This window comes from Solanum verrucosum, unplaced genomic scaffold, assembly GCF_900185275.1.
Source record: "Solanum verrucosum unplaced genomic scaffold, falcon-dt-bn FXZP01000085.1, whole genome shotgun sequence".
Taxonomy (NCBI): Eukaryota; Viridiplantae; Streptophyta; class Magnoliopsida; order Solanales; family Solanaceae; genus Solanum; species Solanum verrucosum.
Window position 1 is genome coordinate 441,467 of NW_026019839.1, and position 20,670 is coordinate 462,136.

Below are 20,670 nucleotides of genomic sequence, written 5' to 3' on the forward strand. Positions count from 1 at the left end.
ATTAAAAATTTCAAATAAAGTAATTTGACTTTTTATTTTCATAATCAAACGCTTAGTTAGGCACTCTTTTTAAATCTTAATCTCTTAAAGGGTAGATGGTATAGGGAATTTATGGCGTAATAAGTAATGTCAACTGCTTTGAGATGAAAGTAATGTCACATTGATCAATTTTGAGATGGAGACGTGACTTATTAATTGATACTGTAAAATTCAAACTCAACGAAAATAATAATTAGGGGGGTGCACTATTTTGTTTAAATCGAAAAATCAAATCAAATTGAACCAAATTCTAAATTGGATTGATTTTTTTGTTTTGGATTAATAATTTACTCTATCTGTTTTTTTTTTTATTTGATTTCGGATTTAGAAAAAAAAATCGAAAAAGTCGAATTATAAATATATGTAAAACTTAATACACAATACTTAAAAGTATATTAATTATTGACCCAACTTTAAATTATCTTGAGTCCAATCCATAATATTCTGTCGAATTACTTGTATTTAGGTTCATTTTGACAGCCCTTATTCCATCATAATAATTTGTATTTGAACCAAACGACAATGATTAACACATAAAAAAATGTTTTTCCTTGATTGTCTCTTTCATCCTTGAGTATTGTTCCTGGTTGGAAAAGATTGATGTTTAAGAATCAGCCTATTAAAATTAGAGCACCAACTCTTGAACATTTGTTTATCCCGAATTTTCTCAATGAGTATATATCCTATGTTGGATTTTATTTATGTTTTTCTTTATCTTATTCCTTTCACATTTGCAATGTACAACAAGTTATAGAGGATTCTTGAGGAGTTTTTAATTCTTTAACCCATAAATTAAAATGCTAATTGTATAGCTCCAGCTTCTCGAGGACATAATCTTAGTTAGAAGATTATGAAGGATTCAGATGAGGGTATGTAAAAGGTTTAGTTAGGTAGTTGAGAGTTGATTAACTTAGTCTTTCATACTAGTAGTCGTACGTAGTATTACTCTAGGAGTTTCTTGTTGTTACATATCTGTTACTATTGACTGTTTCTAACACTTCAATTATCGTATTATTTTGCAGTACTGATTGTTCCATTTTTAGTATGCATTTGTCATGTTTTCTTTAGCAATTTTGTCTTAGCTTCTTCACTTCCGTTGTTTCTTCTTTCAAACTAGTTTGTATTATTTTTACTTGAGTCGAGGGTCTATTGGAAACAACCTCTCTACGTACCTTGTTGGGGTAAGATCTGAGTACACGCTATCCTTCTTAGAGCCAACTTGTGGAATTACACTGTGTATGTTGTTGTTTCACATGAAGCAATACTTTGGAAAATAAGACCTGAGAATTATTGTCCATGATCAAAATAGGCCCTTTGTTATACAAATGATAAAATTGACAAGTAACAAGTTCAAATAGAACTGAATGTGAGTTTTACTTAGTCTTAAGTGTGGAGGAAACTTTTTGTTCATCTCTACATTTTTTTGACATTATCTTCCTTTTTGTTAGTTTTACTTAGATTAAGTCCTAAAACAGTTGATGTAAATTCTAAACACAGAAAAAAGAAAAGTTCACATTGAGTATGCCGCAATTTCTAGTTTTTCCTCAATTTGAGTAACATATCTAATTTTTGAAGATATACGCTTATGGCAGAACGGTATATGACATAGTTGAGAATAATCTTTAACTTCAAGTAATCATACATATGATGGAGGGAGAGCATAGAAAAGGGCAGCCTGGTGGAGAGAAGTAGTAGTCGTAAGAAACTATTTGAACTAAGAATGTTTTATATACTTTCATTTCTCAGTAATTTCTTCTTCATGTTATATGCATCTGATAAAATCTTCCTCTCTTCCTTTCCCCCCGCGGGGTTGCACAGATAGAGGAAATGAAACCAAAGTACAAGTTGTAATGGCTTTAGGATGTAGGCATACAATTAGCTTTTTGTTGTAAAAGCAACTTGTTGTATCTGTTTTTTTTTCTCCTGTTTCCATATATCCTTATGTATGTTCAATGAAGTCCTCTTTTGTCATTTGAATTCGATGATTACATTCGAAATGATCAGTTGCTGATGTCGATTTTGGGAAATGTTGGCGTGGTCCACAGATTACACAATTTTAGCACTCATTATAAACAGATAAGTTTCATGCCATTCCTTTCGTTGACATAGTAACGTTGGATCTTTTCTTTTTTATGAAAATAAGTAATGTCACCTTTTTCAAGCTACAAAAGGGTACTCGTCCTGATTAGAAGATTTGTTCTGTCTTGCAGAGACTAGACATACAGAAAATTCCATATGTTGCAGCTGCTTAAGACTTCATAATTTCAAGCTTCTGTGTTCTACTTAAATGTAAACAGAGTGGAAGTAGTTATTCAATATTTAATTACCCGAAGAAAGTCATGATTACACGCTATTTATAGTCTGCTCCAAATATTATGTGCAAGGTGATGCACCTTATTTGGTTTGAGTTTGTTACTTTACTACTTTAATCCATGATACCTGTGTGTGTATGTATGTGTTCTTAAGTAACTTGAGGGAGTTGGGATTTTAGTTAACTGCTAGATTTTGTCTATTTGCAGCTCCGCTGGTTTATGAATTCATAAAGCGAGTTATAGGGATCAATCACTGGCTTTTAAATGAAGGCATATGCATATGGATTTCAGTTATCCTGTTGAAGATATGTGTGTGAATATGACCACGTCTAGCTTCTGCAAAGAGTAGGCTGCTTATCCGTTAATGTCTATGGTGGTACGTTAAAATTCTTGAAAACATAGCGGAGTGTTAGATTCTGAGGTCCACCAATGTTTGCCAACACTACCTTTCTTCGCTAAGTGTCTTCGATAGAATATCATGAGTAGCAACTCCTTATGTTTTCGATCATTATTGGTATGTTAGTAATGCTGTTGGTGTCAATGTAGCAGAACAAGTTAACAGTTTTATCAGAAGTAAGTGTCTTCTCATACCTTACTATAGAAATCCACCTATTAAATATAATTCAATACCACATACAGTAATTTTACTAAAAGAGAAAAAACAAAATTCTATACTCTTATGCATTAAGAATATGCAATCATTCTATATATGGTGTAATAGGGGTCAGCAAAAGTATGCCGGCCTCACAAATGAAGACACCAAAAATATATAATTATAGGTAATAATAATCTTACTATACTAGCATTGATCATGATCTGCTTGAATCTTGTTGCTCGTTGGTTTTCCGACTTGTAAACATTCAATTGGAGGTTGAGTAGGAGTATATAACTCCCCGAACGACTGCCAACAGAATGGATCATACATGTGGTAACGTTCCTGTATTGGCTTTAGTTGGATATTCATCATGGTCACATCTTGACAAGGCATACTGTCACTACATGCTAGATGCACCGGTTTTACTGTATATGTTCCTTTAATTCCTGCGTAGTTGATATCTGATAAAGCCACTGCAGCTGTCTGGTTCTTGCATCTGCTCTTGTCACAATAGAACTGATCAATTACAATCGGTAGCTGAACTTCGTTCATTTGAATGTTTGAGAAAAACACTCCTTGTACTGACCCTGACCCCCCCTGCATAGTAAGTATAATCGAATGTTAATATTCGTTGTTAGATACATCTGAACTCAAAATGTCGTTATGAAAAAAACCATACCTGCCATGTCTTAATCCTGACACCGTTCATCGTGTTCTGCATAATAACATCTTTGACAGTAATATTTGAAACACAAGCCTTTGTATTGTCTTTCCCTAGTGATCCAATGCTGATTCCATGTCCTGGTCCACAATTTATGTTGCGTACATACACGTTGGTGCAGCCAGTTTGTATCGACACACAGTCATCTCCTATACAAATTTGAAAAAACACATCGATGAGTATTTTTAGCGTGTACTAGCATTTTAAATTGAAGGACATTGTATGTGCTTAGCTCTTTTGATGCTCAAATTGTTTATTCTATCATAAAGTTGTCATCTAGGTTACTACTCCCTCTGTTCCAATTTATATGACTCACTTTCCTTTTTAGTCGGTCCCAAAGAATGACACATTTCTATATAAAGTAACAATCTAACTATAAAATATCTATTTTACCCTTAATGAAATGATTTACAGCCACACAAATTTCTATCATTCATTTTGGATCACAAGTTTTAAAAGTCTTCCTTTCTTTCTTAAACTCCGTGCCAAGTCAAAATACCTCATATAAAATGGGACGGAGGGAGTATCATATTTTGAGTAACAGGGCTAAAATAAATGTGTGGGGCTAAAAGTCTATCTCTATATTGAATTTACTCTTTTACTATATAGACAAGATGAGTTTTTGCAGGTAGGGTCTTAAAGCTTGTGGTGCAAAAATTATACATTAAAGATAGGTCGTTGCTACGTGTCGAAGTATTAGTAGTCACATATTGAAGAATGTGGTCCTTATTATCAATGTGGACATTATTTTGGCATATTGTTCTCTCTGTTATCAGTTATGTTTGTTGTAAAAGAATTCATTGAGTATAGTAATTACCACAAGCAATGTTGGAACTGCGAATTAGCGCGTCTTTGGAGTTCTGTAAATGGATTCCATCTGTATTAGGACTATCTCCAGGAGATGAGACAGTGATATTGTTTACTAATACCCCTATGCAATTGTCAAATTTGAGATGACATTGTTGGCTATTTTGAATTGTGATGCCTGTTACAGTAACATTGAAACTCCCATAGAATCGAAGAGCCTGCATTTCAACTTTTTCGTTTAGTATATAGTGAACAACATAATGTCTAAACTTGAAAAACATAAAGTGTTTGAAATTGTGCTTACTGTTGGCTTAATGCTTGGCATTTTCCCACTGAGTGAGCTATTTAACTGCCACACAAAAGAGTATTAGAAAGGATAATAAATCGAATTTAGATATTCATAAGTGAGATAGATATATAATTACAGGAGTCGGAGGATGTCTCAATAATGTCTTGTTTAAAGGGATGATCAGTTTCAATTCATCGTCTAGAGGATCATCATACGGTGTATCTAGCCACCAAACTGAACCTCTTCCATCAATCACTCCGCTTCCTTTGACAGTAATTCCTACCAATTTGGTAAATTCAAGCCATTGCATAATACCTGAACCCCAAGATTTTGCATCTGTTGGAGCAATTATTGTTCCATCAAGCTGCAAAACAGAGCATATTCATCAAAACAGTCTTTAAGACTGGCTCGTGTAACGGTTCTTGAATTCGGAATCATGTAATTCTTGAAGACAGTATGGACACTCATTCGACATAGATATGTTAAAGGCAGAGTAAACATGTACTAAGTAACATTGGCTCATACATTATATGATGATAATCTATATTTTTGACTGACCTGAAAGACAATGTTGTGTTGACAGTATGGACCTGAGAATGAAATTGGTCCTACAAGGAATATATATTTCGATGGAACAATCATCGTCGAATCTTCCACTTTACAAGCAGCTGCCCATGCAGCTTGAAATGCCTGGTAGAATTCAAGATTTCATGGTTAGTAAAGTAGAAATATGCATTTTAGGTGATTACTATGTTATCAAAAACAGCCTCGGGCAGAAATGCAGGGTAAAGCTGCGTACAATAGCCCCTTGTGGTCGGGCCTTTCCCCGTACCCTGCACATAGCGGAAGCTTTAGTGCACTGCTCTGCCCTTTTCTATGTTATCAAAATTTTCATAAACATATTCAGTTGTAAGTTAAAAGTGGGAGCCACCTCATTTCTCTCTATGACTGCCTGCAATTCTGTCTTATCTTATGTATTATTAAGTTTTCCTTATTATATATATATATATATATATATTGTTGTACTCCCAAAGTTAGTTTATTAATAATAATACAACAATAATATTGTCACAACTCACATTTACCTAATTTTTTGTCCTGTAAACATGAAATTCTTTATGTGAATTTCATCAACTTTATTTACTATGTCTATGAACTGACATTTTGGCAATTGAGCGCCAACAAGAATAACAAAAATTCAAATGTGGTACAGAGCCAATTCTGAGTGAATTACATGTATTGTCACTGAATTTCAACATTACACTACATGTTCGATGTAGGTACTCATTCACATAGTGAATAAAGTTCAGTAACCATACGTGAAAATGAAAACATGAGTTTACCTTAGTATCATCGGTCTTTCCATCTCCAACAGCACCAAAATTTGTCACATCAAAGATGTTAGTCGAAGGTACATTGTCGTAGCCTTTACTTGGCGGACTAATTGGTGTACTTGGTGGTGGAGACGCGTATTTTGGCTTCGGTTTGCCACCACTTTTGTGGTGGTTATTACTACCATGAGACTTTCCCTTCTTCTTATACAAAGAAACAGAGGATGTTGTACCATGTTGTCTCCAATGTTTGCCTCTTCTTGCATTACAAACCTCAACATTTAACGACGACCATACGAAAAATGCAACAATGAACATAAACGTTACGCTCCGAAAGCTTAATCTTCCCATAATTTTTTTTTTTGGAAGAGAGAAACAATGGAGGAATTTTTTTTTAACTTAGACAACAGAGGAGGTATCTGGTGGTTTATATAGGAAAGAATATGTAAATGTAAATAGTACATGCATAAACAAAAAGGTTTTTTTGTTTTAATAATATTATATACTATATGCTAGAAATTTATGTCATTTATTCTTGGTCCCCTATTTTAATTAATAAACTTCTTTTTCTTGATGTGATTTTCGTTTGGCTGAAAAAAAAACTTGCTACCCTTTATTATATCCACCATCTTTGGCATATGGAGCTAAAAAAAAAAAAAAAAAAAAAAAAAACAATTGGTTGGTTTCAACTGTCATGCAAATAAGGGAAAATTAATTTGCATTATTATGCAAAAAAATAAATTTTGATATGCATTTGTTCACTTGTCATACTTAAAACACTACGATAAATAAATGATTATATTAAAAATGATATTTAGCAGTAATGGTGGTAAATGTCGCTAAAGCATATAGTGAATTGAATCTAATAACAACTAACTAATGCTGGTAAAGGTTTTCGTACCCTTTGTTAATGTTCATATTTATTGCCGCTAAACTTTATATAAATAACACTAAAGATTTTAACGATTGTGAATATAATGACAATTCCTGCTAATTGTTGCAATACGAAATTAATTTCGTTTTACATGTTTAAGTAAGGAAATTTTTGCTTTAGTGTATCTTTGTGTCTTTTCATGCAGAAATTAATGATTAGAAAATAATTATAGAAATAGTATTGTTGGATTATATTTAGTAGGTTAGTAGCAATTATATGCTAAGGTTAGGACTATTATTATTTTTACCAGAAGAACTATTAATTTTTGTTTCTTGTTTTTTGATTATAAATGCCAAAAAGAGGGCACGTGGTTGGGTGTATAAGTGGTCAAGGCCACTGATTATAACAGCTCTTTTATGATCACATGCAACCTTCACGGGCTTAAGTTTTTTGTACCTTTAATTTGTCTTCCTTAGCAATAGTCCCTCCCCTCCTACATTTCGATTTCAAATTAATTAGTTCGATCGACTATATGAATAATGATTATGTATTTATTCCATTCTACTATAGTTCAACTAATAAGAAAAAAAAGAATGGACTTATTTATAAGCGTATACACAACATTCAAAGTACGTATAACAAGAGAGTTTAACGATGTTCGATCTGTAATTACTAATTTAAATTTTAAATTTGTTTTTATTTGTTTATATATGTAAGTATAGGAAAGGAAAAGTACATGAAGTCCTCCAATGTATAGTTTGTCAAGTGCAATCACACTCTCATTTGTTTGATTTTGTAATATACTTTTTCTTATTCATAGTTTGTTTTAATTCAAACTCTCATTTTACTATAATCTTATAATAATTACTAATTAAAAAATCATCATTTTTCCATGGTAAAAAGTTTAGTTGTTATTCTCGTAAATATTTTGATTAAATTAGTAGAAAAAAAGTTATAATTGTTTCATATGGAAAAATTAGAAAGTTTCTTACTATTTTCAGTGAGAATCTGTTTCTCACCATATTCCAATAAGTTGGTTCAATGAAAAATAAATAGAAAATTCATGTTTTATAGCACAAAATTTTCACTGATGTGGCGGTGAAAAAAATATTTGTTTCTAGTAGCTGTTAATAGAAATATCACAACTTGTTTAAAATTATAATTTTCAAGGATGTTTTTATAACGATTTTTTTAGAAAAAAACTAATCCAAACAAGAACATCGTCATATAAAATGAACAAAGCGATGCAACCAACAAAAGAGTGGGGCGGGGGGGGGGGGGGATGGGGAATAGAAACATAACGCCCATGGTTTTGTACTGAGGTTTTATTATGTGAATAAGTAGTAGCATGAGGTTTATGTACAGTGTACTACTAAAATATGTATACACAAAGCCAAGTGTCCAAAATGACAATAATTTAGTCCACATAACATCAATGTACACAAAAAGGATCACATGCTTTAGCTGTTTATGGAATGGTGGGTTTAGAATAAAGTTTTTATATTATAAAAAAAAAAAGTAGATAAAAAATATGTGGGGGCTGTGGTAGGGTATGGAATTCATGAATGTCACAATAGAATGTAGGTATTCTTTTTTGCACTTTTTATGTGAACAGAAATTGGTCTGATTGTGACCAAAGAATTTTTACCAACATGATCATATGGGTAGTTTTTGAGTTTTCAAGGACATTAAATTCTTTTTTTTTTTCTCTTTTTGTTGATTGTCCAACTAAACTTTTTCTCTACTTTTAGTACATTTATTTGCATTAGTTCTTTCTCTCTAAAAATACCAATACTTGTGACCGATATGCGTATATTTACTTATCATTTTTTTACTTTACTTATGAGACTATATTGGATATATTATTACAAGTTTTATAGTGTAGGAGCGTAAACATTTCACGAGGTACTCTATTGGATACACTATTTATTTTGCACATTTACCACTTCAAAAATAACTTCTGATATGTGGTGTTTGAAGCTTCATATGGTCAAACTTTAGGCAAGAATGATAGAAATGTTTAAACTTCCGTCACATGAAACTTTAGACACTGTTTAATGAAGGAAAAAATTCCTACATCGGTGAAAACGAGGTACTTGGACCTTCTTATAATGGTTGGACAATCCTTCTCCTTCTGAATTAACTTTTGGAATGTGAGTTAGGCCCAAAACATAATTTAATATGATATTAAAACTGGATTCGATGTAGATCTATGAAGGTCACGCACCCAATCAAACAGTGAAAATATTTGAATCTAGACGTGAAGAGAAAGTTGTGTGACAAAAGAATTCAAATAATGCGAGAATGTTGCATCTCATGAAATTTGAATTTTTGAATTACTAATTGTTGAGTCACATTTATTACTATATTAAAAGCTTCTAGATAGAGCTTTTGTGTCTGGTTTCAAAAATTTACATCTTTATACAAAAATACTTCTGATAATTTTTTGTACACTAAAATTTTCTTGCGAAGGAAGTTTGATTGAATCCCTTTATAGCCTATAAAAAAAAATATGCTAGTAAATTTTTATATTAATTGAGGAGATTTTTTATACTATCAGCATATAAAATATTGATTTGTTTTATATCTTTTGTTTGTGTTTGCGTTTATCTTATAAATCTTCTTTTTATTTTTTCCTCATATATATGTGAAGGTATAAAGAAGTTGTATGTCTACATCACCCTACCTGTTAAGCTAAGACATACAGATAGACAGTATTTTGGAACCACAATTCATTTTTCCACCCAACAAGTTTTGTCTTTTGCACTTTGACCTCTCTTATCTCTATTTTAATTTGCATCTCTTTCTATCTATCTGGACATTACACATATATTGCACTGCCTGACACTTGTATTTCATGTGAATTTTAATTTGTTTCAAAGTATATAGTATTTAATATTTTAGAAGGAAAAAGAAGAAGAAGAAGAAGGATTTATTAGTTTGTTTTCAAATTCATTCTCTCACTATTTGAATTAGTGTAGTATCAATTAAAATAATATGTCTAGTCATCTAGATAGTTTATACAAATAAGAAATAATGTTTTAAGTGTATTGTCACATTTTGAAAGAAATGGATGAAGAGAATCCAAATTAAGAATCAAATAATCAGTAACGGTACGAGGAAGTTGTTCGGATGGTAAGTATTCATCACTTTCAATTCTAAAGTTATAAGTTCGAGTCATCAAGGGAGCAAAAAGGTGAGAGCACCTATGGAGGATTTATAATTTAAAAAATCCCCCCCTCCCCCGATTTTATACCACTGGATAGCATGTCTAGTAATCTAATTTTAATAAAACTAAAAAATAATTAAACAGTGTATCTAGTGATCTTTTATTAATACTAAAATAAAAATTCTCCATTGAAACAAGCGCAAGAAAAAGGGGATAGACCTTACCTTACCAATCCTAATTTTAAGATAATTTGATCAAACATCAATTAATTCAAGATAACAACCCCTTTTAAATTTAAGGTTAATGCAAATTAATACTAATTTTCTTACCATTTATGAAAAATACAAATACAACAATAACATACTCAGTAAAATTATTTGCGAAGAATAGAGTACATGTAAATTTTATCACTATCTTATAGAGTTATTGAGTCTATTTTTATAAAATTCTCGGTTCAAGTATAACAAATTCAATTGATGAAATTGTACAAATAAGAGATTATTATTTTCTTTTTAAAAAAAATTCTCCAACTAAAAGAGTACTGAATTTTACAGGTAGATGCACGTGACCCTGCATCCATTCAAAATACCCTTTTGTAATCAATAATTTCATCCCATTTATGGGGCCATGATTTTTGCCTGTTTGTATATATTTGGAGATTTATTAAATATATTTGTGTAAAGGTCCTCTGACACGAATTAATTAATTAATTACTACTTAAATTAAAGTTATGTCCCCTAATTTCTTCACGTAATTTATAACTGTGGAAGCTGGAAATCCTCCTGTATTAACGTCCAAATGAAACAATACATTATATATTTCAATTTGTACTAAAAAACACAATAATTACTCTTAAAACAGCTGTTCCTTCTAATAGTAAAAAATATATTATATCACATGTATATATAAAAGCTGAAAAATATATCTTTTCCAGCATTGCAGGACGGGCATGATACGGGATGTCGAGTATGATACAGTAGATATTGAATTATTATATTGAGATATCAAAAATAACACAGTAGATATTAAATTATTATATCGAGATTCAAATTTTTGATATTATGATATTTAGTAGAAGTTTATTTTTGTATTTGATACGATATTTAGTAGTTTATAAAAAATTATCGAAATATGAATAAATATCGTATTGAAGTATATAGTTACATATATAATTGATCATAAATATTATTATAATACTAATAAATACATAAACTAGGATATTAGTACAAAACTAATTGCTTAGACGTTTGAACTTTGACTATTCTAACTTAATTAAAATGTCTTTTTGTATAATTGATAAATGAAATAAATTACTTTTTACTTTTTTTTGAATATTTCTACACGTATAAGATGTTAGTATGATATGATTGAATTTTTTTTAATCAAAATCGTAATTCTCTATTATATGAGTATATGTAAGTCGAATAAATCATAGTTACCAATTAACGATACCATAGATTACCAATTAATATGATAATGATATTATATATATCTTTTTAAAATCGAAAACCAATAATGTACCCTATGTTTTTCCTTTGATCTGTCTCGAGTCTTGATGATGATTACTCTCACATTGTCACTTTCTAAAAGTCTCAATTGGATGTATAATATAAAGGCAAATTTTCATATACTCCTTTCCTTTCCTTTTATCTTATATATGATATTTGATTAGAAATAAAGTTAAATCTTCTTTCTTGGGAACTTGTGATAGGAAAAAGATCATAAACAATTGTCACAAAGAAAAACAAAAAAAATTAAAGTTAAAACATCGAATTCATCTGAACTCAGTACTTCTGTCAGAAAACATAAATTATACCAAAAAATTAATAAAAATCACTTAAAATTACAATAAAAATAGAGTTAAACCAATATATTTAAAATATAATAAGTTCAAATATAAAAAATTATAAAATTTAAATTCTAAATCTGTATATTATCGATGTCAATGGGACATTTGGAAAAGCAAAGAAGAAATATGATGAGTAGGGTAGGTAGTAGGACCTTCGTCTTTTAGTGGAAGTTATGCTCGTGAACTTATTTGATACCTCCCCGTGAACTCCATGCAACAGCAAACATTATACTATATATTTTAATATCTTTTTTAATATATGATTGGTTTTAATAAATTGCCCCTTTCTTTTCTCTTTGAGGCTTATATATAATGCAACTTTGACATTTGGAGGCCAACCATGGTACCTTATCCTATCATTATTAGCACCCAAATAATTTTGATACCTTATGATTCAAATTGTAGTATCACGAGCTATAATTCACATCGCTCTAGTTTATTATTTTTGAATTTTGTTATTTGTGTCATGAAATTTAATTTTGTGTGTCACATATATATTTGTGTTTGTGTTTAGATATATGTGTGTCAAAAAGAATCGAGTAATAAAATTGTGAATTCATCTATATAAATGTGTGAGTAGGAGAATATTAAAGTCGTGTAGATCAACATGGTCCTAATAGGTGGATTTTCTCAAAATGATCCACGCAATGTTATACATCAACCATTTCCAAGAATGATTTGACTATATATATATATCGAAGAGTAATTTTAAATTATAATCAAAAGTTAACGAATAGATTTGGACCATTTTCTCCCAAAATATATGAATTCATACAATTTATTAGGGGTGTACAAAATCGAATCGAAAATCAAACCAAACCGCAAATCGAGTCAACCCGGAAAAAAACCCCGACTAGTGATTTGGTTTGACTTGGTTTGGTATTGGGAAAAAAACCTGATTATATTTGGGTTTGTTTGGTTTTAACTAAAAAATACCAACCCGAGACCAAACCAACCTGACATTATATATGTAATTTTAAAATTTTATTTTATACATAAAAAATATTTACTTTGATATAATTTTAAAATATTTCTTATACTATTTCATAGTTTTTATCTTTTAATATATTATTTCAAGTTTAAAACTTAGAATTCGGAATGGTCCAATAAAAATTATAGTTCATAGATGTTGATAATTATAATAAAACTTAAATCAAAATCAAATTAATACTAATGCAAAAAGAAAATCAATTCAACACTAAGAATGACAATAATATTGAATATTTGTTATTTAGTTTTACATTGGTTTAGACAATTAAAATACATAATCTAATTTTAATTTTCCTTAAATATTTAGTAATGTAACTAATACTTATTAAACTTATTTTAGCATGATTTAGTACTTTTAAATTATGATCATTTTCATTATGACTTTGCAATATTTATTTTATATGATGATTTCATTATTATTTTTTATTGAATATTTTTGTGTCATCAGTATTAATATCATATTTTGTGTTATTTTTTTTTAAGAAACACCTTAGATAATTGTATTTTGGTTGGACTAAAGAAATATTTGGAGCACAAGTTAATTATATGTTTGTATGCAAACTTTACCGAAAAAATCCAAAAATCTGAAAAAATCCGAGGTTTATTAGTTTGGTTTGATTTATAAATTTAAAAATTCGACACAATGGTTTGGTTTGGAATTTGAAAAACCCGAACCAACCCAAGGTTGAAAAACCCGAAAAAATCTGAATTTTATTAGTTTGGTTTGGTTTATAAATTTAAAAATTTTACACAAATGATTTGGTTTGATATTTGAAAAACCCGAACCAACTCGATCATGTACATCCCTACAATTTATGTTAGAGCTCCATTAATATCAATAATTAACGAGAAACACTAGACGATTCATTAATGACAAAAGTATGAATAATTCTAAAATATAATAGGTACTAGAATTAAAATATTTCTCATAAACTAAAAGGATCTATAAATTATCAACCTTTTCCTTAAAGTTTTTGGTACATTTGTAACTTCTAGCTTACAAAAAAATACAAATTTCCTTTAAATTTATGTAAAAAAAAAAAAACAAGAAGGTTCCTGATTGATCAACAACTTTGCGAGTGAATTGATATACATACCTTGAATTAGTACGATATCATTATTTTCGCATGATTTATAATTTATGAATTCGAGTCATAATATTAATTAGTCATACAATATTCGTGTTAAGATGCATTATTTATATTGTACTAGCCACATTATGATACAACTCTTTTCTAGACACACGATATAAATACAAAATTCTTCATACATCAAACTGCTTCTTTTTTTGTTTTTTTAAATCCTGCTTAAAGGTGCTATTTTATAAATCTCAAAAGATACCACAACTATAATATATATTTTTATAATATATACCTAAGTCCTAAATTTGCTGGAAATTTGTACGATGTTTTTCCTTGATTTAGTAATGACACCAACGGAATACCTTCATTCTTGTCTGCCAGGTCAAGCTTCTCAATTTAATTTCTTGTCTTTTTATTTAATAAATAATTAATATAATATACTATTAGCAATATGGTGATTATTATATATTTAATTTATTTTTTAAATCTATGTTTTACAAATGTTAAATCTTGGAAATGCTGCATTACATAAATTAATAATGAGTTGTTGTTTCATACACTTGCCTACTTTTTTTTTTTTTATCGTATTGAATTTAATTATCTTAATTAATTAGATTCTCAATTTAGGTGCTTTAATTATTATTTTTGCCACTAACAGCTAAACACTATAATGAAACAGAAATTAATTCGTTAGGGAACATTATTTTTTAAATCTGAATCTATGCTAATTAAAGGTAATGCATGTGACTAAAAGTTAATCAATAGTTATACTTGAAAGGATGGATGCAAAAGGTTAAAAATAATAACAGCAAAGTTATAATTAAATGTATCTATATACAATTATTTATGCATGTACGATTAACAAAGATACTGTAAAGTACGTATATTGTTTTTGGTGGTACATAGATAAGAAATAACTTAATAAATGTTCTATTTCTAACTCTTTTTGACCCTTCCATAATGTTTGTATAGAAAAAATTATGAAGAAATTAGTAGATTCTATTAATTTTCTACTCTCTTTGTTCTAAAATCTAATGTTTGATAACTTTTTGCATCTCGATATTCAAGTTAAATCATGAGTAAATTGTAGGGTGTGAGATGGATGTTATTCTTCGTTAATAGAAGATTAGAGTTTGAATTCTGAGGTGAAAAAGGGAAAAACCTTAGTATATTCTTAAGGGTTTAGGCGACACAAATTTGGGTGTTTTTTTCTGGCAAATAGATTATTCTTGGGTCACGAATAAATTGGTCCAAGTCAACTCTAAATGACTCAAATATTGATACTTATATTAGATTTGACTATGTTTTATTGTGAAATAAAACAAATTAGTTTTTATTTTCAAAGTGATTTTTTTTTTTTTTTTGAAAATTGGAGTTATAGTTGGTCATGAAACAAATTAGAATTATTTTAATTTATTGTAAGTAATTTGAAGTAGAAAAAATAAAATAATTTAATGTTATTTTTTGCATATCTATAATTGCTCAAATATACATTTAAAGAACTACTTTGAATTTATCCCCAAGTATATATAAGGAATTATTTTGTCATTTTCCTAGTACTTATTGTGTGGTTTCTAACATTAAATAAATTTATCTACCCTCATAAATGAAAAAGTGTCCAAAAGTTGAAGAAAAGGAAATACATAGGCTTATAATTTATAATTTATAAGTTAGAATATTTTAAAAATTATTTTAACTTTAAAATACTTCATATGAATTAATCCAAATAGGCTTTTAGCACTTCTTTTTGCATTCTAATGTAGGCAACAGTATATATATATATAGCAATTTCCAATTTTGAGATGGTAGTTAAATTGTTATTTTTTGCAATAAAAGGGAAGATATATATATCTGTAGCTGATTTTCATAAGGGAAAATTACTGATTATCATATTTTGTTTTTTCCTCTTTATCTCCTAGCCATATACATTGGATCAGGATGAAAATTTTCTCTGTCTTTATTGTAATTAATAATATTATTATTTACTACTTTTGTAAAACTGTTACAATTAACCAGTCTTGACAGTGATTGACCACCAGTCACTTTTATCAATAAGTATATTTAAGTTAATGAGTACTTTTTTTTAATCAAAAAACACTATTCAAGATTCTTGATCATATTATTAGACTTTAAGAATGACTAAATCATTGAATTTGTCCCTGATTATTGCAATGTTTAATTCCTTGAAAAAAGAACTAGATTTACCTTTACAAAAATCGTCCTAATTATGTGGATTTCTCTCTAATTAATTTTTGATACTTTATTTTAAAACATAAAGTAAGAGAGTTGTATTTGTTATTACTTATTAGTATGTCTCATTTCTTATGTAAAGTAATCCCCCCCCTCCCCCCCCCCTTATATCCCACTAGTTTTTGATGTAATGTTTTCTCCGTCAAACTAACTTCCAACCACTAAAGGGACAAATAAATCAAATCAAAATGTTACCGGGCAAGTCTAAGTGTTCGTTTGAATTAACTTATTTTTAAGTATTTTTTTATTAGTTTTTATTTTCTTCGTTTATTTTTTATTTGTCAAATTTAAACTTGACATATCATTATAAAAATAATAATTGGCATAATTATTTTATCATACTATCTTTATTAAATGATGTTTAGTATTAGATCTTGAAAAATTATTTAACATATAAATAATTAATGTCAAAATAAAATGTGGAAAAGATAATTATTACTTTTTGATAAATTAAAAATGACAAATAAAAAAAAATTATTTTTAAAATAGTGAACAATAAATCAATAGAGGGAGTAACCTTTTCCAACCAAAGTTAGAATTACCATGTGAAAAACATTGCATTGGGAAAGTGGAAACATATAAATCAATTTATATGGTACTTTTTTTCTTAATTAGTTCTAGAAAATGATAATACTTTTTTATATTTAGCAATAACTTAATGCTCTCTCCATCCCATTTTTACTTTGCACTTGCATTAAGAAATGATGTAACTTTACCCTTCCATCCTTATTTAATGTTTTCTTAAGTCAATTTTATTAATAAATGATAAGATAATTAACTATTCTATCAAGGGTATATTAGGCAAAATATGTTAATTTATGCATAAATTTTATAAAATGGCAAGTATTGTGATCTAGCTATTTATAGAAAGGGATGACATATAAAATGGGACGGAGAAAATAATATTAAAATATCATTAGTTTATAGTTATATAAATATGTATGACTTATTATAAATTTTTTAAATCTTTTCTTATTTTTTAAATTTTATGCCTAATCAAATATGATCATTACATATACTAAGATAGAAAAATATATACTTATATTATCATCGAATTCGTAGTTAATACTCTGACTCAGCTCGAAGCAGTAGAATTTGTGTGGGAATGACATTTAAGGCTGGTTCACGGATCATAAATTCAGACACAAAAGTAAAAAAGAGAAGCAGAAAATAAGTTTTTTTATTTTTGAGAAATGAGAGGAACAATAAGGGTATCTATCTGTTGTCCCATCTTAACCTTCCAATGGAAATGATTCATTAGTATCAATTAGCTTGTTTGACATGTGAAACTTTTAGTTGCACAATTTGTTTTTATTCAAGAATTTAAAAATATAAATTAATAAAAATAAAAAGAATCAAAGAGACTTAGAATCCGTTTGGATTGATTTAAAAAAATGTAGTTTTCAAGTTAAAAAAAATGAAAAAGTCAAAAATGATTTTTAAGTCGAAAAAAATAAAATGTATGGGGAGACCTTCTTCTGATTTTTAACTTTTTAAAGTAATTTTAAACTTATTTTAAGTTATTTTTAAAAAACACTTTCGAAAGATAAAAATTGACTTAAAAATAGATTTGACCAACTTTTAAGTCAATCCAAACAGACTTTTAATATCTAGTTTATATACATAAAAATAATTTGACTGTATGTAGACAAACTAATTTACGGAAGGAAATCATATAAATCTCTTGTGCCCCCTAGCTTTGTCCCTGATATAAAAGAGTCGGTGATATTTCAAAATTTAAACTTTATGAATTTATAAAATGTATATATTATTTGATTCTAAATTATTATTATTTTTGTGCAAGGATCGGAGTTCGATTTCCAAAATATTGAGTTTTGTTCAACTTAACCCATAGATGAATGGCTCAGAAAATCCAATCCCATTCACTACTAGAAAAATTAGTATTATAGTAAAATATTTCAGTGAAAATTTTGTATTATAAAATATTATTTTCCAATTCATTTTCACCAAACTTTTTTTACTAAAAAATGCATATAATGAAAAACCTCCCATTTTTTTTCATATAAATACATTACTATTTTTTCATTTTTCTACGACTCAATTATTAAATACCTGTGGAACTAACCATCGAACATTTTTCACATAATGATTTTTCAAATAGTAATTATATTCTAGAAATAATCAGAGAACACGGGCATTCACGGATTTGTCTGAATACCCACAAGTTTTGGCTATGTAAACCCCCTTTTTAAATAAGACTCATCAAAAAAGTCCAAAAAATGTTACATGTTTTATGCTGAAAAATAAAACCAAATTTTGTTTGTTGAGGCAAAAGGCCAATATAAGAGAAAAAAACAAGCACATGATACTATAATAAATTCATAATCTAGCTAGATAGCACACCTACACTGTCATGTTCATAGCCACTTACATTAGCTAAGGTCACCAAGAGCCACACAAATCATAATGGTAACTTGCTAACTTACGTTTTGTTGTGTCTATACACATGTTATAATATTCTCATTTTTAATTTCTATTTTTATTGTGTAGTACAATATATAAAATATTTGGGGTGTACACACATATTGTATTATGGTATTTTCTACTATGTTACTTTCTTTTGTGTTGAAATACTTGTGGTTCTTTTTTTTTTTTTTAAAAAAAGATACATACTCTAGTTATACTTATCATATTCAAATTTATGTAATATCCAAAAAAAATACTCTTTCTAAAACAAAACTAGCCAATACTTTTGGCCAAATTTAACATGTTCTGCGAAACGCGCAACGACGTGATATTTCTTTCCTCGGAACCAAATTGCTACTCTGCTACATTTCAGTAAAAAGGTTGTAGGAATGTTGGAATGAAAAAGCATTTGAATTGTTTGGAACTACATTAAAAGAGCTTTCATTTGATATATGGTTCATTGATTAATTCATTATAAATTGGAAGATATGGTCGTTTAAAGTTAGAGCATGTGTGGCTAAAGCCCTTTTCAACCCTTAAAGCAATTTCAATTTATTTTAGACTACTTCTCCCTCCTTCTAAATATTCCTATGGGCCTTCCAAACCTAAAATTTAGGTACCACATACATTCACTATGGGGCCTTACAAAATCAATGAATAGTTCCACTTAATAAAAGGGTACAACAACAACAACGACGACAAATTCAGTGAAATCCCATAAAATGGGGTTTGTGAGAGTAGGGTGTACCTCTCTGAGGTAGAAAGGTTGTTTCCGAAAGACCCTCGGCTCAAGAAAACAAAGCAATAATAATTAAAAGAAAAACGTGACAACTAATAGCAAAATAGTGCAAAACATATATTGCATGACACTTTATGATCAACAACAAGGTGCAGTCACCTAATTTAACACCGTAAACCACATATCATAAAAGGTAGTGTTACAAAATTAATCAATAGTTATTATATATGGTTGGATTGGCTTTTAATACAAATTTTCTACTAATAAATGAATAGCTACCAATAGAGACAATAAAAGGGATTGCTACGTCATGACAAATTAAAGAAAAGTGTACACAATTATGGCCATTTCTTGTGTTGTGTTATATGTCCACGAAGGGGCCATCATAAAAACATCAACAACTAATACATTAGTCATTTGCTTCAACAACACTCATTTGGGTACCTTTACTTTGTGATTTTTCAAGTTGAAGTAAGCATATTAAAGGCATTTTTTGTCACGATCCAGACCGTCGTGATTGACACCACACTAACCCTCTGGTGGGAGAACCATTATTACAACCCAACTAAGCAACTTAACGATAACTAGAACATTTAAAGATACAGAAGCATGTTTAAATGACTAATGAAATATGGAGTTCCCATAAACTCCGAAAGTTTAACAAAACAACTAACATAACTATTGCGGAAATTCAACCCCTAGAACTCTGTAAAACAACAAATCTAAGAAAAAGGGTACAACCCCTAAACTAACATAAGCAAAGTCTAACTAAACAGTCTGAGTCCGAAAAGAGTGGACTGAACAAGGAAGGATCCATGGCAGCCTGGAAGAACTGGCTCACCCTTGAATCCGGTCTTCGATCAATGATCCCCTAGCTGAGGTCTATCAGTAGCTGCCTGAAGATGCCCTGTACTCAACAAAGAACAAACAATTACAGTATAAGTACACAACCACAATGTACTAGTAGGATCACGTGACCACCCCAATAAGCGAAACATAGGCAAGCAATTACAACACAATAAACACACATATACATAATACATAGATCAATTATCATTTAAGGAGTAACACACAGTTTCCAATATTAACGGCAATTAGACATGGATGTAATAATCATAGTGGTCCTCTCATGGAATCCACACCCAAACTGTTAGTGTGTCGGAACGTGACACCCGATCCAGTCAGCACAACCACAA

At 29.3% G+C, this 20,670-nt stretch overlaps 2 protein-coding genes across 2 annotated transcripts in view; one reads left to right on the forward strand and one right to left on the reverse strand.

Annotated features, from left to right (window-relative positions):
- LOC125815695 (protein NSP-INTERACTING KINASE 3-like) overlaps window positions 1–20,670 on the forward strand; it is a 451,704-nt gene that overhangs the window by 213,518 nt on the left and 217,516 nt on the right. The window lies entirely within an intron of this gene.
- On the reverse strand, window positions 2,920–6,459 carry LOC125815738 (polygalacturonase At1g48100). The gene is made up of 7 exons (XM_049495290.1): window positions 6,107–6,459; window positions 5,322–5,453; window positions 4,900–5,127; window positions 4,779–4,823; window positions 4,485–4,692; window positions 3,626–3,816; window positions 2,920–3,543 (listed from the first exon to the last, which is right to left on the reverse strand). Exons 1-7 carry the CDS (start codon window positions 6,443–6,445, stop codon window positions 3,151–3,153), a joined length of 1,536 nt encoding a protein of 511 aa, XP_049351247.1. The 5' UTR covers window positions 6,446–6,459; the 3' UTR covers window positions 2,920–3,150.

What these genes read in the sequence shown, in the direction of transcription:
- LOC125815738 (XM_049495290.1), bottom strand. Translation starts at nt 6,445, where the DNA reads ATGGGAAGATTAAGCTTTCGGAGCGTAACGTTTATGTTCATTGTTGCA. An exon ending in GAAAGACCGATGATACTAAG is followed by an intron (nt 5,454 to 6,106) that starts GTAAACTCATGT and finishes GAATTCTACCAG; the next exon opens with GCATTTCAAGCTGCATGGGC. An exon ending in TGCCAAGCATTAAGCCAACA is followed by an intron (nt 4,693 to 4,778) that starts GTAAGCACAATT and finishes GTTGAAATGCAG; the next exon opens with GCTCTTCGATTCTATGGGAG.